General features: G+C 48.7%; 2 protein-coding genes across 18 annotated transcripts in view; one reads left to right on the top strand and one right to left on the bottom strand.

The window, feature by feature from the left end:
- The window catches only part of pym1 (PYM homolog 1, exon junction complex associated factor), a 3114-nt gene extending 164 nt beyond the window's left edge, over nucleotides 1-2950 (bottom strand). The window contains exons 1-4 of one of the 7 annotated variants that reach the window (XR_015496933.1): nucleotides 2681-2931; nucleotides 1008-1101; nucleotides 107-929; nucleotides 1-73 (exon numbers count right to left, since the gene is read on the bottom strand). The exon at nucleotides 1-73 is cut by the window's left edge and continues 161 nt beyond it. Coding sequence is in view for 4 of the 7 variants with exons in the window: in NM_200594.3 (NP_956888.2) it covers nucleotides 470-929; nucleotides 1008-1101; nucleotides 1567-1597 (585 nt within the window). In the remaining 3 variants the exon portion in view is untranslated. Of the gene's footprint in view, nucleotides 930-1007; nucleotides 1102-1260; nucleotides 2036-2680 lie in introns of those variants that run through there. The other 6 variants (XR_015496934.1, XR_015496932.1, XM_087262956.1 and 3 more) reach the window with 6 other exon arrangements.
- Nucleotides 2091-12738, top strand: spats2 (spermatogenesis associated serine rich 2). Of its 11 annotated transcripts, none has more exons than XM_087263941.1 (13): nucleotides 2091-2223; nucleotides 3747-3827; nucleotides 5109-5188; nucleotides 5614-5722; nucleotides 5928-5977; nucleotides 8809-9025; nucleotides 9106-9222; nucleotides 10016-10151; nucleotides 10864-10922; nucleotides 11082-11191; nucleotides 11303-11405; nucleotides 11518-11651; nucleotides 11771-12738. In XM_087263941.1, the coding sequence occupies exons 2-13, from the start codon at nucleotides 3803-3805 to the stop codon at nucleotides 12011-12013; spliced, it is 1383 nt and encodes a 460-aa protein (XP_087120067.1). In that variant the 5' UTR covers nucleotides 2091-2223; nucleotides 3747-3802; the 3' UTR covers nucleotides 12014-12738. The 11 variants fall into 11 exon arrangements, with proteins under 11 accessions (XP_087120067.1, NP_001071194.3, XP_087120072.1 ...); NM_001077726.3 differs by having other exon boundaries at nucleotides 2091-2564; XM_087263946.1 differs by having other exon boundaries at nucleotides 2091-2564; nucleotides 11518-11679; nucleotides 12360-12738.
- The last annotated feature ends 5249 nt before the right edge of the window (nucleotides 12739-17987 follow it).

Raw genomic sequence — 17987 nt, 5'->3', positions numbered from 1 at the left:
TGGTGAAACATCATATTTACACATAATGTCTAAAATATCGAGCGGCATGATGATCCAGACACACACACACACACTGACACACACACACACACTGACACACACACACACACTGATACACACGGGTCTTCATCACTGATCTCACTCACACACACACACTCTCATATGTGGTGCAGAAACAGCGGCTGACCCGAGATCAGTCAGGAGACGCCTCTGCTGTTTAGTGGAACACAGCTCTACATGATCAACTCCTGCTGCTGGAGACACCGAGGAGTGTGTGTGAGTGTGTGTGCGTGTGTGCGTGTGTGTGTGTGTGTGTGTGTGATGATGTGGATGTGGATGATGGAGCCGGCAGCGCTGTGCAGCTTCAGGAGTCCAGCACAGACACTCCGCTCCTGCTCATGATGAAGAACACAAACACAAACACACACACACACACACACACACACAGAGCTCTGATTGGCAGTCAGCCTCACGAATGGGCTTCCAGCTGCTGTAGCTCCTCCCTCAGGGCCTGGGCCCGCCCCAGTTTGTCCAGCTGCTCCTGGCTGGGCTTCAGCTCTCCGGACAGCACCCTCTGCTGGAGCTCCTCCACCTGCCGCAGCTTCTTTCGCAGGTTCTTGAGTCTGCGTGCGCTGTCTGCGGCCCCGGGCCCCTGCGAGGCGCTCAGCTCCAGCTGCTGCATCTGCTGGCTCAGGCCCTGCGGCTCCGGCTCCGGCTGCAGTTCCGGCTCCGGCTGCAGTTCCGGCTCCGGCTTGGTCTCCTGCCCCTGCTGCCTGCGCTTCTCCTTGCGCTTCATGTTGCGCTTGGCGGTTCTGGAGAGGCCCGCGGCGTCGCTCGGCTGCGTCTGTGTCTGCGGGGGGGTCTCCACACACACGCCCGGCGGCAGCTCCGGCTTACTCTTGAAGAACTTCACGAACTTGTTCTCGTACCTGCAAACACACACAAACTCAGGCCGAGGGTCCGAGACTACAGCTGATCTGAGGTCAGAGGTCAGAGCGAGCGCTTACACCGGCACCTCCTCCTGCGGCACGTATCCATCCCTCACCCGCCGCGGCTTCCTCCAGGAGCCATCCGGACGCTGCGTGGCGGCGATGTACTTCCCTACACACACACACACACACACACACACACACACACCAATATTACACACTAGAAGCTCTTGGTTCTGATTGGCTGGAGGAGTAAAGTGTTCAATGCAGAAGTAGTTCCGGTCAGTTTGACCATAATTTAAAATAACCCCCCCCTCACACACACACACACACTCCAGCAGTGATGTTCCTCTCCCTCATCATCACACGCAGTCTTGCTCCGCTCAGCCGGTCTCCGCTATATGTCCTCCTGCTCATTCTGCGCGTTATCCTCCTCCAGCTGAGGTGATGAAGCGCGTGTTTGGAAACAAAAAGAGATCGGGAGCGCGCGGCCAGCGGAGTGTGTGTGTTCTCTCTCTCTCTCACACACACACACACACACTCTCATCATCCTCATCATCATCACAGACACTCGCGGCGGCGGCGGGAACTCTTCATCACTGCGCTGAAAGACACATTAGTGAGAGAAAAGCTTTACCAGATTCATCTGTCACATAGGGGGTCGCCATCTTTAACAAAGACGAGCTTCCGTTTCCGCCGAGCTGCAGTATCGCGAGACCCGAGTCCGGCGTTCAGAAATGCTCAGCTCTGCAGCGGATACCGCGATATTAATATTAATCTGACTATTGCTTATTATTATGACTATTGATCTGCTGCTCACTGCAGGGCGCGTCAGAGAAAGCGGCGCCCTTATCCCTGTGCTGTCCCGCCCGGAGCTCCTGCAGCTCCACACATCAGTATAACACACTCTCACACACACACACACACACACACTCCGCAGAGGTCGGCCAGCTCTTACTCTGAGCTCTGCTTATTATAAATGCAGCAGATTAATCAGCATGTGTAGGGCTAATACTGCCCTGATCCATAATCAATAACTCAGGCAGGCTGTGTGTGTGTGTGTGTGTGTGTGTGTGTTGTTCATCTTCAACAGCGCCTCAATGTTTACTTCAGGCTCGGCCGCGCGCGCTCATATAAACAGGGCGGAAGTGCGGGGCGCGCACTGGCCGAGCGGAAGTGACGTATGAGCCGGCTGGAAGAAAAGAGAGACGTGCGCGTATAAGCGACCGCAAAAAGGCAAATAAAGAGCGTCTCTGCGCGCGTGCGTGTGTGTCGGAGACCCGCAGACCGACAGGTGAGAGCTCCGCACTGAGCACGGGATCTGACGCTTTCCGTGTCCGCGAGAAAAAAACTGCAGCTTCCGTTCGCGCGTCTCAGCAGAATCCGCGGGAGAACGGCGGCGTTCCGCGTCCAGCGCGCGTTCATCTGCGCGTTCCTCCGCTAACGAACATTAGCTCGGAGGCGTTGTTAGCTCGGCGGCTAACGGAGGCGTTGCTAAGAGACTGCCACATCGCCAGCGCGCGCCCGCTGCTGTGAACGCGCTTGAGAGTCCTGCGCCGTCTCGAGAACCAGAACGCGGGAACGAAGGCTGAGGAGAGTGACCGGAAGTAGAACACCGTTTCTGGAGCAATACAGGTGTGTGTGTGTGTGTGTGTGTGTGTGTGTGTGTGTGTGTGTGTGTGTGTGTGTGTGTTTGGTCTGTTATGAGCGCTCGTCACGTGTGCGTCAGCTGTGCGCACTATGTAGTGTACTGTAGTGTAGTGTGCACTGCCACATTACATCTTCCTCTTCCTCCTCTTCCTCTCCGTTCCTGCACTTCACCGGCTGTGTCGCGTTATAACGGAGCCGGAACTCGGGCTCTGCTCATCCGGTTGTGAGCGCGGGAGTAGTTCACCTGTCCACCTCTTTAGTAAACACTATATTTAGTCCTGAATGCGGATTCACCTGTTCGGCGGCACGCAGGTGTGTGTGTGTGAACGAGCGCTGACGCACGGCCGAGTGTGTGCGTCAGTCCGTGCGTGTGTGAGAGCGCGTTAGGTTTCTGTTTCCTGAGAGAGAGAGAGAGAGAGAGAGAGAGAAAGAGAAAGTGTGTGTGTGTGTGTGTGTGTGTGAGAGAGAGAGAGAGCAGTCTCGGCTGGAGCTCAGAGTGTGTGAGGAGTGCAGCGGCTGGACTGAGATTAGGGTCAGGGGTCAGTTACTGTGTGTGTGTGTGTGTGTGTGTGTGTGGTCTTCATGTGTTCATGACTGCATTTACTGAAGAACTGTTGTATCAGATCCGTCTAACAGCAGAAACACACACTAGTGTTCAGGTGAATCAGCGAGTGTGTGTGTGTGTGTGAGTGTGTGAGAGAGAGAGAGAGAGAGAGAGAGAGAGAGAGAGAGAGAGCAGGACTGAGGATAGGGTCAGGGGTCAGTAACGCTGTGTGTGTGTGTGTGTGTGTGTGTGTGTGTGTGTGTGTGTGTGTGTGTGTGTGTGTGTGTGAGAGAGAGAGAGAGCAGGACTGAGGATAGGGTCAGGGGTCAGTAACGCTGTGTGTGTCTGTGTGTGTGTGTGTGTGTGTGTGTGTGTGTGTGTGTGTGAGAGAGAGAGAGAGAGAGAGAGCAGGACTGAGGATAGGGTCAGGGGTCAGTAACGCTGTGTGTGTGTGTGTGTGTGTGTGTGTGTGTGTGTGTGTGTGTGAGAGAGAGAGAGAGCAGGACTGAGGATAGGGACAGGAGTCAGTAACGCTGTGTGTGTGTGTGTGTGTGTGTGTGTGTGTGTGTGTGTGTGTGTGTGTGTGTGTGTGTGTGTGTGTGTGTGTGTGTGTGTGTTCTCAGGTCTGCTCTGAATATCCAGTGTTTCAGGAGTGCTTTAAAGATCTTCATCCAGGAGGATGGCGAGGAGAAGCGGATATAAGGGTGAGTGATCTCTCTCTGTCTCTCTCACACACACACACACACACACACACACACACACTCTCTCTCTGTGGGACTGAAACCGTCCCTTAAAGCGGTGGTCTACAGTGGTCAGGGCGGGTGTGTCCATAGAGGCGGCCTAGGCGAATAAAGTCGGCAGAATAAAGAGGGCGGTGTCCGCGACACTCCCTCAACACCCGCCTTCTCACTTAAAGCAGGGTTTTTAACCCCGCCCCCGGGCCCTGGCTCCACCCCTGACAGTAGTGATGGATTAATCTGTCGATTATTATTTCGAGAGTCCGAAAAGAAAAGTGTTGATCATATCCAGCCCTTTATTCAAGAACAGAAGTAAACTCTCCAGAAAGAACACACACACACACACACACACACACACACACACACACACACTGGTCCTGAACATCTCTGAGCTGTGATGAGGATGAGTGGTGTTGTCCTGTCTTTAATCATTATTTCAGAGCGTTCACCCTTAATGTTTCCAGTGTCGCTGTATGACAGATGTGTGCCTCTATCATGCTGTTCCTGTTTAATTCAGCATATCCACACACTTGCTCATCCCGTCATCTACACCAGATAAACCCAGTAATGTGTGTGTGTGTGTGTGTGTTGTTTATAAGACATGTATAAATGATCTTGATTGTGATGTGATGTGGCGCGGCGTCTCCGTGTACTTGTGGCCGAGCGCATGCCTCCTTCATAAAGCAGAGCCCTCACTGCAGGACACTTGGAGAAGAAGACCTGTAACTGTAGAGTTCCTCTCACTGTGTGTGTGTGTGTGTGTGTGTGTGATATGAGCGACACACAGCAGCAGGTTTATCTGAATATTAGACTTCTATCGTGTGCTTTACAAACTCTACATGTTGTTTACTCGCGCAGTCAAGCTACCAAACCAGACAATCAAGTGTTGAGGGATGCACAGCGGTCAGTCGCTCACCTGCACAGGTGAGGTTAGAGATGTGACTAACACCAGCAACACTGACACACACACACACAAACAAAACTGACATATCTAAAACACACACACACACACACACACACACACACACTCTGCTGCAGCGCTGTAATGTGCCTCTGCTCTGTAGTTTTGTTTGCAAATCAAAGCTCTGCGTCTCAGTGAGTGTTCAAATGAGAAAATGAGAGAATCCCTGCCGTCTCGCTGCACCTCTGCTCAATGAATGAAGTAGTGTGAGCAGAGCGGCTGCAAGGGGGCGCACCTGAGCACAGGTGACTGAGGGAATAATCAGACGTGTGGCTTCCTCTCTGCAGACGTGTCAGGAGTCGTGTTCGACACACACTCCAAGATGGTGATGTCTCAAGGAGGATCCTTCGAGAAGATGAAGGAGAAGGTGAGAACAGTGTGTGTGTGTGTGTGTGTGTCTGTGTGTGTGTGTGTGTGTCTGTGTGTGTGTCTGTGTGTGTCTGTGTGTGTGTCTGTGTGTGTCTGTGTGTGTGTCTGTGTGTGTGTCTGTGTGTGTGTCTGTGTGTGTGTGTGTCTGTGTGTGTGTGTGTGTGTGTGTGTCTGTGTGTGTGTGTGTGTGTCTGTGTGTGTGTGTCTGTGTGTGTGTGTCTGTGTGTGTGTGTCTGTGTGTGTGTCTGTGTGTGTGTCTGTGTGTGTGTCTGTGTGTGTGTCTGTGTGTGTGTGTGTCTGTGTGTGTGTCTGTGTGTGTGTCTGTCTGTGTGTGTGTGTGTGTGTGTGTGTGTGTCTGTGTGTGTGTGTGTGTGCGCGCGCGCACTGCTGTTCTTCTGCTGGACTGATGTTTCTCTCCGTCAGATTAACGCTGTACGCGCCGTCGTTCCCAATAAGAGCAACAACGAGATCGCGCTGGTGCTGCAGCACTTCGAGAACTGTGTGGACCGAGCCGTGCAGGCCTTCGTGGAAGGTACACACACACACACACACACACACACACACACACACACACACACAGTCAAACACCTGCTGCTTTGAGATGCATCACTTGTCAACCTGCAGGACTCGAGGGTGATCACTGTCTGTCCCTCATGTATAATTGTGTGTGTGTGTGTTTGTGTGTGTGTGTGTGTGTGTGTGTGTGTGTGTGTGTGTGTGTGTGTGTGTGTTGTCAGGTAGTGCCGTGGAGATCCTGAAGGAGTGGAATGTCACTGGAAAAAAGAAGGTGAGTGAACCATAACTGCTGCTTCAAATAAAAAGTGTGTGAGTGTGTGTGTAAGTGTGTGTGTGTGTGTGATGTAATTTAGGGTGAAGTACAATAATCGACATTTTTAAGGTCAAAGGGCACAAATTCCTAACCAGGGCGAGTTACTGTGTGTGTGTGTGTGTGTGTGTGTGTGTGTGTGTGTGTGTGTGTGTGTGTGTGTGTGTGTGTGTGTGTGTGTGTGTGTGTGTGTGTGTGTGTGTGTGTGTGTGTGGTTGATGCAGGTGTGTGAGTGAAATCCTGAGAGCTGCTCTACCCTCATTACATCTTGACTGTAGTTTAATATGTGCTAGCTGTGTGTCACTCGAGGGTGATCACTGACTGTCCCTCATGTATAATGGTGTGTGTGTGTGTGTGTGTGTTCTATAGCTCATTTAATACACAATGGTAACTTAAAGTGCTTTACAGAAACAAGAATTAAAAGTGATGAGAACAGATGATGTGTTGAACAGGTGATAAACGACTGAAGAAGAGCACAGAGACTCAGCTGTGTGTGTGTGTGTGTGTGTGTGTGTGCAGCATGGTGCTCATTCAGTAAAGGCTCCGCTGTGTTCAGTCTAATGTTGGAGCAGGTCTGATCATGTCTGCAAGCTGACTCCAGCAGCAGGGGGCGCTGTTACAGCTGAAGGTTGATTTCCCCCTGCTCTGACTGAACTCCTGGACTTTATGGTGTAGATGATCCTGAAGATCTGAGTGACCTGTCAGGTGTGTGTTCAGTCAGCATATCTGTACTGTATTGAGCTCGTAGGCCATTCAGTGATGTATAGAGCAGTAATAATACTGTAAACTCTGCTCTGACTGTAGCTGGAGTCAGTGTAGACACCTGAGGACAGCTGTGATGTGCTCTGATTTCCTGGTTCTGCTCAGAATCCTGGCCGCAGGTTCTGGATGAGCTGTAACTGTCTGTCTGTGTGTTTGGGAAGGGCCGTGAGGAGGCCGTTACAGTAATCCACCCTGCTGCTAAGTCCTCGCTGGAGACTCCTGCAGTGTGTGAGATGATCGTGTGCTGATTTACTGCTGAACCTCGGGTCTAACTCCAGAGTCACACCAAGATTCTTCACCTTATTGTTTGTCGTTTGACCTTTAGTGCCAGGTACACATTCACCTGGAGAAGCTCATCTCTGTTCCCAAACGCAGTCACTTCAGTTTCCTCTGTTTAACTGAAGACAGTTTTGGCACATGCAGCTGTTCACCTCATCCCTGCTCTGGCAGAGGGTGTCAATGGGGCTGTAGTCATTAGGCAGTAAGGCTAGGTAGATCTGAGGGTCATCAGCAGAGCTGTGTAGGAGATTTGGTTCTGTCTCATTATTAGGCTCAGAGGGAGCATGTAAAGGGTGAACTGGAGAGGTGGCGGAATCGAGCCTTGTGGGACTCCACATGTCATGGGTGTCCACCTCGACCACCTCTCCCTTCAAGGTAAGATCTGAATCATTTGAGGACCGTCCCGGACAGCACAACCCAGTTTTCCAGCCTGTCCAGAAGTATGCTGTGGGCAGTAGGGATGCAGCGGTTTTCTGTAAAAGCCGTCTTGCCCTGTTGTCTTCCCACAGTTCAGTGCGCCCTGTGATCCACGGTCAGATCCCAGTGCTCTGCCGTCAGTGTTCAGACACTCGATATAAATTCAGACACAGAAACGGAGCGAATGCCGTTTGTTGTTGGATAGATGGCCTAGTTCAGTGCTCACTAATAGGCAGGTTGAGGTCCGTGTCCAGACCCAGAAGCGACCCATACGGACGCGGATATACAGCAGGTCTGTTTCTTCAGTCTGGCTCCTGCTGGGTGTTCCTCCGCACCCGACCGCTCCCGCTATTCCCTCCGTTTACTCGCGCTCTGCCAGGAACAGTGGTGAGAAGAGCCGAACGTGCGCTCTGCTGACGCTTCATTCACCATGAGGGTGCTGATAAGTGTACCGGAGCCCACTGGAGTCATGATAAAATCAGACAGAAATCACAGATCAAACTGTGCTGCAGCCTAATGCAAACAGAGAGATCCATACTGCAGAAGTGCTCCGTCATGCAGACGTGTCGACTGGGTTATTATCTGCATAATGGGTTCAGATGTGGGGTCAGTGTGTGAGACAGTAAAGGGGAAGATGAAGCTTTTTCTCCTGATTTTATTTGACCGTTCAATTCTCTAAACGCCCACCCTTTAATGAATGCGGGAGCAGGCAGATCTGCAGTCGTGTGTGTGTGAGGCTGTGCCATTGTCAGCTGTTTTTAGCCAAATAAAGTTTATTTTCTTGGAAATGTTCTGTGGGCAGTTTTTCCTAATAGCACAAACCGCACCGTACAGAACCGCGAGCCTAAAACTCAGTTCGGTAATGCACACCAAACTGAGGGACTGAACCATCGCACAGACGGTGTCTAATGCAGCACTGAGAGTCTGTGTTTAGGTACTGTCATGTGCCCTGAGTCCAGATTGACAACGGTCTGAACACCCCTTGGAGTGTGTGTGTGTGTGTGTGTTCTAGAGTGCGCGATGTAGATTGTGTGCGTGTTCTTGAGTGTGTGACATGGAGTGTATGTGTGTGTGTGTTCTAAAGTGTGTGTGTGTGTGTGTGTGTGTGTGTGTGTTTGTTCTAGAGTGTGTGTTTGTGTGTTCTGGAGTGTGTGATGTGGATTGTGTGCGTGTTCTTGAGTGTGTGACATGGAGTGTATGTGTGTGTGTGTGTGTTCTAAAGTGTGTGTGTGTGTTTGTTCTAGAGTGTGTGTTTGTGTGTTCTGGAGTGTGTGATGTGGATTGTGTGTGTGTGTTTGTGTGTTCTGGATAGTCATGTCTGTGTTTCTCTGAAGCCCAAGAAGAAGAAGAAGCCAAAAGCGCAGAGCGAGGGCCCCGTTGACTCCTCCCCCTTGGCGGAAGTGGCCCCGGGCCCCGAGTGTGAGGACCCGGTCAACGGTTTCCATGCCAACGGTTCTGCAGTCGCGGACGGAGACTCGGTGGACTCCCTGAGCGAACGACTGGACTCTGCCTCGCTGGATGCAGAGCCGGAACCTATTGCACACACCCCCGGTGCGTTCAGTGTCTGTGTGTGTGTGCGCGTGTGGATGCGTGTGTGTGTGCGCGCAGTGCTGATGGTTGTGTCTCTGCAGATATCGCCCCCTCTTCTCCCCCAGCGCTTGGTGTCCATCAGCCCCGCCGGCCGCAGCACAAGCTGATCTCCCAGAATGCACCTGCTGCCGCTGACGCTCCCGCCGGCAGAAAGATCGGTAAGAGTCTCTGCTGCTGCCGGGTCCGTCTGCAGTCTCTGAGGCGTTTCACTGACGGTTCATTAACTCTAAATCCTGAGAGCCGGAGTAAAGCCTGGCCTTCAGTGGATGAGGATGAGGAGAAGTCCTTCAGTTACATATAAAGCTTTATTTCCTGTCACGACTGCAAACACAAACACTGTATAGTCCAGATCAGCTGCACCGCCAGCACAGCTCCACCAGACTGCAGCAGAGCCGGTTCATTATACAGCATTAATACGGCCCGGTCCACTGAGTGCTACAGTACGGGACGGCTCACCTTCATCAGGCTGAGGGTTGGGTGTTTCCCTGCCAAATGCTCCCCTTTTGGTGTGTGTGGTGTCGGACAGGTTCAGTCATCCTCTAAAGCTGTACGGGTCGCTCACACATCATCTGAGCAGCACTTCACACACACACACACACACACACGCACACACACACAAACAAACTTCTGCTTCACACACATCAGTACTGTATACATGTTCCTCCGCACTATACCTGCAGATCAGTGATAAGAGTCTTCTGTATGGTCTGCTGTTATCGAGTAAACACAGGGTGTCTGCGGCTCTTAAAGTCTCAAATGAAATCATGGACATTTCAGGCCTTAAAGTCTTCATTTCGCTGTTCTAGGTCTTAATATTTCTGCACAGGGCTTACTTTACTGATGTGTGTGTAACGCTTCATCTAGCGCTCATGTAGAGTCTCCTGTGTTGCTGTTGTAGTTCTGCATTTCCTCAGTCCTAATGTAATTCGGCCATTACACTCTGCTCCTCAGGGCCGACTGTGGAGCGCTCAGTGAAGGATCTGCAGCGCTGCGCCGCGTCTCTGTCCCGCTACCGGGTGCTGGTGCGAGACGAGATGGACTCCTCCATCAAGAAGATCAAGCAGACGTTTGCAGAGCTACAGAGCTGGTACACGCACACACACACACACACACACACACACTTTATTATATCATACACTATATAGTTGATCTAATATCAGTAAAGCTGCGAGTTCAGATGGTGTGTGTGTGTGTGTGTGTGTGTGTGTGTGTGTGTGTGTGTGTGTGTACGTGTTTTTGTGACATATCAGGACACAAATCTGTATAATGACATGGGTATGACACAGGTATTACAAAAAGGAGGTGAAATATGAGGACATTGGTGACGTCCTCATTTCTCAAAATGCTTATAAATCCTACAGAATGAGTTTAATCGGAGAGTAATGCTGCACACTGACTCCTGTGATGGTTGGGTTTAGGGGTGGGGTGGGGTGAGGGCAATACAATATACGGCTTGGGCTGCATAAAATGAATGGAAACCTATGTGATGTCCTCACTTTTCACAAAAACAAACATGTGTGTGTGTGTGTGTGTGTGTGTGTGTGTATAAAAGTTGGGGTGTGTGTAAAACTGAAGTGTGTATTAGCTCCAGTCTGAATCTCGGAGCATTCATGGCTGCTTCACTTTCAGCGCACAAACGCACACACAAGCGCACACACACACGCACGCGCTGACCAGCAGCAGGGTTATATCAGATGATTGAGAGTGTGTGTGCTTGCGTGTGTGCGTGCGTGCGTGTGTGCTTGTGTGTGTGTGTTTGGATTCTGAGCTGTGTTGATCTTCATTCTCCTGTTCTTCAGTCTGATGGACCGAGAGGTGGCGCTGCTGGCCGACATGGACAAAGTCAAAGCAGAAGCACGTGAGTACAGCAGCGATACACACACACACACACACACACACACACACACACAGATAACCACACTGCTCCCCAAGGTGTCACACAGTGATTGCGTGTGTGTGCGCGTGCGCGTGTGCGCGTGTGTGTGTGTGTGTGTGTGTGTGTGTGTGTGTGAGACAGTGGAGATCCTGGACTGGCGCCAGAAGAGAGCAGAAGAGCTGAAGAGGCTGGCCGACCAATCAGCATCCCTGACAGAGGAGCAGCTGACTGAACTGCGCGCAGACATCAAGGTTAACACACACACATACAGCACACAGTTAAATACACACACACACACACACGGATGCAGCAAACACAGATTCAGCACACATGAGGAGTAAGCGTGGTCGTCTCTCCTGCAGCACTTCGTCAGCGAGCGCAAGTATGATGAGGATCTGGGGAAGGCGGTGAAGTTCAGCCACGAGCTGGAGCCGCTGAAGAGCAGCATACTGACCTACGGCTCCGGTGAGACCCGCACACACACACACACACACACACACACACACACACACACACACACACACACACACACACAGAGAGAGTGAGTGTGTGTTTCTGACCGTGTGTGTGTGTGTAGTGTACCACCCTCAGACAGATTACTCCAGCCGCTCTCGCTGCAGCTCCAGCTCCTCCTCCGTGACCGGCTCCACCCCTGCAGAACCACAGCAGCAGCAGCAGAGCTACAGCCGGCCCGGCGGCCCACACAAACAGGTGCGCTCAGGGGTATCTGCAGACACTTGTGTGTGTGTGTGTGTGTGTGTGTGTGTGTGTGTGTGTGCACGTGCGTGCGTGTGTGCGTTCTCTGACAGCAGTATTTCTCTGTGCTGCAGATTTTCCATGGCAACAGGCGCATCATTCAGGGTTACCAGGGAAACCAGCGATATAATGGAGGCGTGCATCCTGAGCGAAACCCCGGCCGGAGCAACTACCGTCACCATGGAGACCGCAGTCACCAGAGCAACTCTCAGCCCACCAGTAGCACGAGAGGCTCCTCCCACACCTCAGCCAATCGCTCTGAGCGACCCGCCCACAACGGGCTTCCACAGAGGCCACCGCGGACACACTGCCCGTGACACGCACACACCGACGCGCACACACACACACACACACACACACACCTGTGGGATGAAGAGAGTCTGGTTTACACCTGAGCGGAGCCGCTGCTCTTCACCTGCTGTCGTCTCCACTCGTCTGTCGTCTGCTCCTGTAGAGCACAGTGTTAGCGTTAGCATTAGCGTCTGCTGATGAGTGTTAGCCGTTTCCTGTTCAGATGATCAACACTAGCGTGCGCGAGCGAGCTCACCGTATACCTCACGCTGCTCATTCCCTGCGCTGTTCTTCCGCTCGCCCCGCCTCCGCTGGCCTTCCTCAGACTCTGATTGGACAGAATCTGTGCCTGTGTTTGCATGCTGATGTCAGGTGTGTGTGTGTGTGTGTGTGTGTGTGTGTGTGTGTGTGTGCGCTCCCCCTCTCCCCCGTGCGTCTCCACGCTCGCTCCTGTACTCGTGTCAGCTCGGCGTGGTGTTGCGCAGCGTGGGCCGTGTGTTCTGCGATGCTCCGCTCTGATTGGCCTTTGGTTCTTCCTCACCAATAGGGCACGTCTGCTTTTGTTTGTTCTGGACTGATCTGAGACCTGTAATCAAGTGCCTTCAGTCATGTGATCCTCCGTCTCGCTTTTCTGCTCCGTTTCGGACCAAAGACCTCAGACGCCGCGGCTCCTGCGCTAGCTAACACTCTCTCTCTGTCCGCTGATCGCTGATCGGCTTCCCTCATGATCAATAAAGAAGGATTGGTAGCAGAGCGGTGTCCTGTCGTCATTCAGCTGCTCATCAGGACACACACACACACACACACACACACACACACACACACACACACACACACAGCAGCTGTCCTGTATGTTACAGAAGTGTGTGTGTGTGTGTGTGTGTGATGTCTCGGTGGTCGTCTCGCTCTCGGCTGGTAATGCTGTGGTCAGTGGTCAGGTGTCTACATTAAGCAGTAGCGGTACAGAAGCGTCTGCATGTGTGTGTTCAGCGTGTGCAGCTGTACACCGCAGCTCTCCTCATGCGCTGTTGCTGTGTGTCAGTACTCTGCCGTGCTCCTCCTCCAGCTGGAGGTGTTCGGGGTGTCGTGTGTATTTCGGTTTTAATCTCATCAGCTCATATATGACACACGCGTGTGATCCTGACTGCAGAGCTGCACACGGCTGGTCTCTCGCTGGTGGGTGTGGTCTAATATGATGGTGTTCAGCTTGATCTGCATATTCATGATGACTATAAACTCCAGACATGACGAGTCTGCGGCGGGCGCTCTCCAATCCGTTATATCTGTGCTCTGTTCAGCTTTACGCCTGCACTGTGACTGAACTCAGAACAGCTCTCAGACAGGAGACCTTTACTCCAGGAACACGAGAGCTGCTCTCCGGCCTCAGCGCCTCCATCTGCACTTTAACATGTTATTCCTTGTTGATTTAATCTTATTTTATAATTGAACTGAATAGTTATTGTGCAATAGTCGAGTGATGTTCAGCAGCTCTGAGAACAGGAGGAAGCTGTGCGTGCGTGCGCGTGCGCGTGCATGCGTGCATGCGTGCGTGTGTGTGTGTGTGTGTGTGTGGGTCATGCGGATGTGTCTGAACTCCTCCATATATCTAGAGCAGGGGTCTCCAACCTATGGTTTAATGTGAAGGGCCACCAGTTTGACACACACTTCCTAATAACAAATTTGCTCAGTTATTATTAATAATTAATGATATTCATCTATGTGAAGACCCTGATCATGTTATTGATTTCTCACAATAGTTGTCATCAATGAGTGGAAACAGATTCATGTCAGTATGCAGCACTTCATTGGTCTGAAAGTGTTTTAAAGTTGTTTAAATATAAACTTTATAACTTTATATAATTTTATAACTTTGTCATTTTCAATTTTGCACCAATGCAAGTGTGATTTAAAAAGAATAGCTGCAGAAAATATTAGATGCAGTGTGGTGCTGTGGTAAGCTAATTTTATAACAGGCCCACGGGCAGCTCATGTGATCCTCCAGGCTACCTGGTGCCATGTTGGTGACCCCTGATCTGTAGTCACTGAGCGCTTCAGAAACTGCTGTTTAGCATGGAGTCAGACATCAGACCAAACTAATGAAGTTTCACATCACGTCAGCTGATCCCTGTATGAGGGATCACATTCTGAACTGAGTAATGATCCGCTGCAGTATCTCAGCCTCCACATCTGCACATCCCCACTGCTCTACTGTCATTGAACAGCTGTGAGTGTGTGCGCATGTGTGGGGGTTTCTGAGTAGTGTGTGTGAATGAGTGTGATGGGTGTTTTCCAGTGATGGGTTGCAGCTGGAAGGGCATATGCTGTGTGAAACATATGCTAGAATAGTTGGTGGTTCGTTCTGCTGTGGTGACCCCTGATTAATAAAGGGACTAAGCCAAAAAGCAAATGATTGAATTATGAAAGAGCCACAAAACTTTATTACAGGCACTTCATATTTCATTTAATTAAACTCAAAACACCTAATCACAGCTTAATTTACATGACGGCACAGTAATGAACTCATGATATTTACATAATGTTACGTAAAAGTATAAATCCATGAAAACAGGGTGGAGAAGCGATGAACACAGGAGATGGTGAAGCACAGCTGATCAGACATGAGTACAGCAGTGATGATACACTATAGCCTAGCAGCTCAATACATCACAGATCTGCTCACTGAATACAAACCCAACAGATCACTCACATCTTTAGGATCATATAAACTAGAAGTTCCAAGAGTTCAGTCAAAGCAGGGTGAATCAGCTTTTAGCCACTAACAGCGCCCCCTGCTGCTGGAGTCAGCTTCCAGAAATGATCAGATGTGCACCAACATTAGGCACATTCACATCAAGACTGAACACACATCTGTTCAGCTGTGCCTTTACTGAATGAGCACTGTGCTGCGTCCCACAATCACACTATCATGCTTTTCTCTTCTTCAATCTTTTATATCACATTTTACCTGTTTTTATGTTTTTATTTTACTTGTTTCTTTTATTCCTGTTTATGTAAAGCACTTTGAATTGCCACTGTGTATGAAATGTGCTGTATAAATAAACTTGCCTTGCCTTACATGAGAAATTATCACCATTAGCTGAGCACGAATATAAGAGATCATATAAGAGATCATACATATGAGAAACTCCGCATACGCAAGCATCATCATACTGCTATTTAATCTTTCTTAAAGAATATTGACACGTTCATGAATATTTAATTTCCGTCTTATACCAATAAATTTTCCAAGTTTTTAATAGATCTCAGAGTCATTGATCAATCCCCTGTCAGCTGCTTGTGAGTGCCCAGACTAAATTAGCTATGCGTTTCAAAAACGGTAACCCCACAGAAATATATATATTTTTATCAGTAATGACAGTTTTTATTCTACACAATATACAGATTAAAAAAAAACGAAAAAATCTAAACAAAACATGAAAAACGGCCGAGATATAAAGGATTAAACCTGACCGGAAGCACACTCAGCTGAGGACACACAGGATTGGTGGAAAACTCGAATACTAATGAGTCTGCTCTATTCTGTAATAAAACGCGATTTTAAAGAGCTTTATAAGCTTAAACATGATGATTAAAGGATGAAAACACAACCTAGACATCAGATACTCAAATTCTGAATGATAATTTACAAACAAGAGCAAAAAACAAACACACACACACACACACACACACACACACACACATGATGATTAGAAAAGTCACCATGATGGAGGATGTTGTCTCTCTACATGTGCTCATTGCTCTCATTACTGTTATGTTTTAGGGTTAATGCTCCCAGCGGTCATCCTGAATGGGATTGATGTCGGATTGGTTCTTGCATTACCTTAGGGAAGTGCACTGGTAGAAGCTTGGTGATATTACAAATTTCACCCGCCAGTTTAATTCTCGAAACATAACTTACCACAGTGAGTTGAGGTCTGAACCAGCTATCCGAATCCCTGTGATTAAATTATATGGAAATTTGGATTTTCTTAGTGTCATCAGAATTAATTGATTGCTTTGACTCACTTTCCCTCAATCTTCTTGTACAATTCTGTTGATTAGGGCAAGGGCTGCCACACTCCCTGGAGTAAGGCCTGGCCTCTGGATGAGCTGGGGTTGGCCTCAAATGGAACCTCTGCAGACTCTTCTCGGGTGACTTGGGCAACCTTGCGGTGTTAACAAAGGGTCACTTGGGTGAGTGGTGAGTATTCAGCCCCCCTGGGTCCACTTGGACAGCACGCAGGGATGGGTGGCCTAGGGGCGAACAGGCCTTAAATGAAGCCCAGTCTTCTACTGGTGATTAGCACCTCCACACAACAGCACATTGCGCACCTACACCACCTGCTCCGGTTAACCACTAACATTTCAGAAAGCTGTAATCTCATACATCTCATTGAAATGAACCATTGTGGCCTTTTTCAGAAAATCTCAAAGTTCATAGGGACATCACTAACATCATATCTCTGAACATTTAAACTGGATCAGTCCTAGATTTCTTCTCCAAATCATCTCTAAATGCGAACATCTGAAATGTCAAGAATTCCTTACTATGATAGTGTTATATATTATTCAATTTGCACTTACAACACCATAATACAACGACTCTTCATACATATTTTACAACAAAACATTCAGACCCACCCCGAACATGCATACGAATAATAATTTAACACAATCAAATACACTAGAAATAATTAGCAAGGAATAAGCCTCTGATTCACATCATATTGTTAAACAAGAGTACATTCACTTCCATCACACAGCAATTCAATATAAACGATTCAAACCTTTCAATGATTCATTCAATTCAAGTAGTCCAGATCTTTAAACTGTAAAATGATTCCTTTAGTTCTAGTAGTTCGGTTGATCACAGATTCAGTTCAAACAGTTCAATGATTCACTCGTTCTAGTAGTTCAATTAAGCACAGATTCAGTTCAAACAGTTCAATGATTCACTCGTTCTAGTAGTTCAATTAAGCACAGATTCAGTTCAAACTGTTCAATGATTCACTTGTTCTAGTAGTTCGATTGCTCACAGATTCAGTTCAAACTGTTCAATGATTCACTTGTTCTAGTAGTTCGATTGCTCACAGATTCAGTTTAAACTGTTCAATGGTTCACTCGTAGTTCGATTGCTCAAAGATTCAGTTCAAACTGTTCAATGATTCACTTGTTTTAGTAGTTCGATTGCTCACAGATTCAGTTCAAACTGTTCAATGATTCACTTGTTCTAGTAGTTCGATTGCTCACAGATTCAGTTTAAGCTGTTCAATGGTTCACTCGTAGTTCGATTGCTCAAAGATTCAGTTCAAACTGTTCAATGATTCACTTGTTCTAGTAGTTCGATTGCTCACAGATTTAGTTCAAACTGTTCAATGGTTCACTCGTAGTTCGATTGCTCAAATTCAGTTCAAACTGTTCAATGATTCACTTGTTCTAGTAGTTCGATTGCTCACAGATTCAGTTTAAACTGTTCAATGGTTCACTCGTAGTTCGATTGCTCAAAGATTCAGTTCAAACTGTTCAATGATTCACTTGTTCTAGTAGTTCGATTGCTCACAGATTCAGTTCAAACTGTTCAATGATTCACTTGTTCTAGTAGTTCGATTGCTCACAGATTCAGTTCAAACTGTTCAATGATTCACTTGTTCTAGTAGTTTGATTGCTCAAAGATTCAGTTCAAACTGTTCAATGGTTCACTTGTTCTAGTAGTTCGATTGCTCACAGATTCAGTTCAAACTGTTCAATGGTTCACTTGTTCTAGTAGTTTGATTGCTCAAAGATTCAGTTCAAACTGTTCAATGGTTCACTCGTAGTTCGATTGCTCACAGATTTAGTTCAAACAGTTTTAAAAAATTCACTTGTTCTAGTAGTTTGATTGCTCAGATTCAGTTCAAACTGTTCAATGGTTCACTCATTTGAGTACCTCAATTGCGCACGAATATATTTTAACCAGTTCAGTGATTCACTCATTTCAGTTGATCAATTGCGCACATATTC

The sequence above is a fragment of the Danio rerio genome, chromosome 8, assembly GCF_052040795.2.
Source record: "Danio rerio strain M-AB ecotype USA chromosome 8, GRCz13ab, whole genome shotgun sequence".
Taxonomy (NCBI): Eukaryota; Metazoa; Chordata; class Actinopteri; order Cypriniformes; family Danionidae; genus Danio; species Danio rerio.
Note: the sequence above shows the minus strand (reverse complement) of the source record. Positions and strands in the feature narration are given on the sequence as shown.

What these genes read in the sequence shown, in the direction of transcription:
- spats2 (XM_087263940.1), top strand. Translation starts at nt 3,803, where the DNA reads ATGGCGAGGAGAAGCGGATATAAGG. An exon ending in ACCTATTGCACACACCCCCG is followed by an intron (nt 9,026 to 9,105) that starts GTGCGTTCAGTG and finishes GTGTCTCTGCAG; the next exon opens with ATATCGCCCCCTCTTCTCCC. An exon ending in TTTGCAGAGCTACAGAGCTG is followed by an intron (nt 10,152 to 10,863) that starts GTACACGCACAC and finishes CCTGTTCTTCAG; the next exon opens with TCTGATGGACCGAGAGGTGG.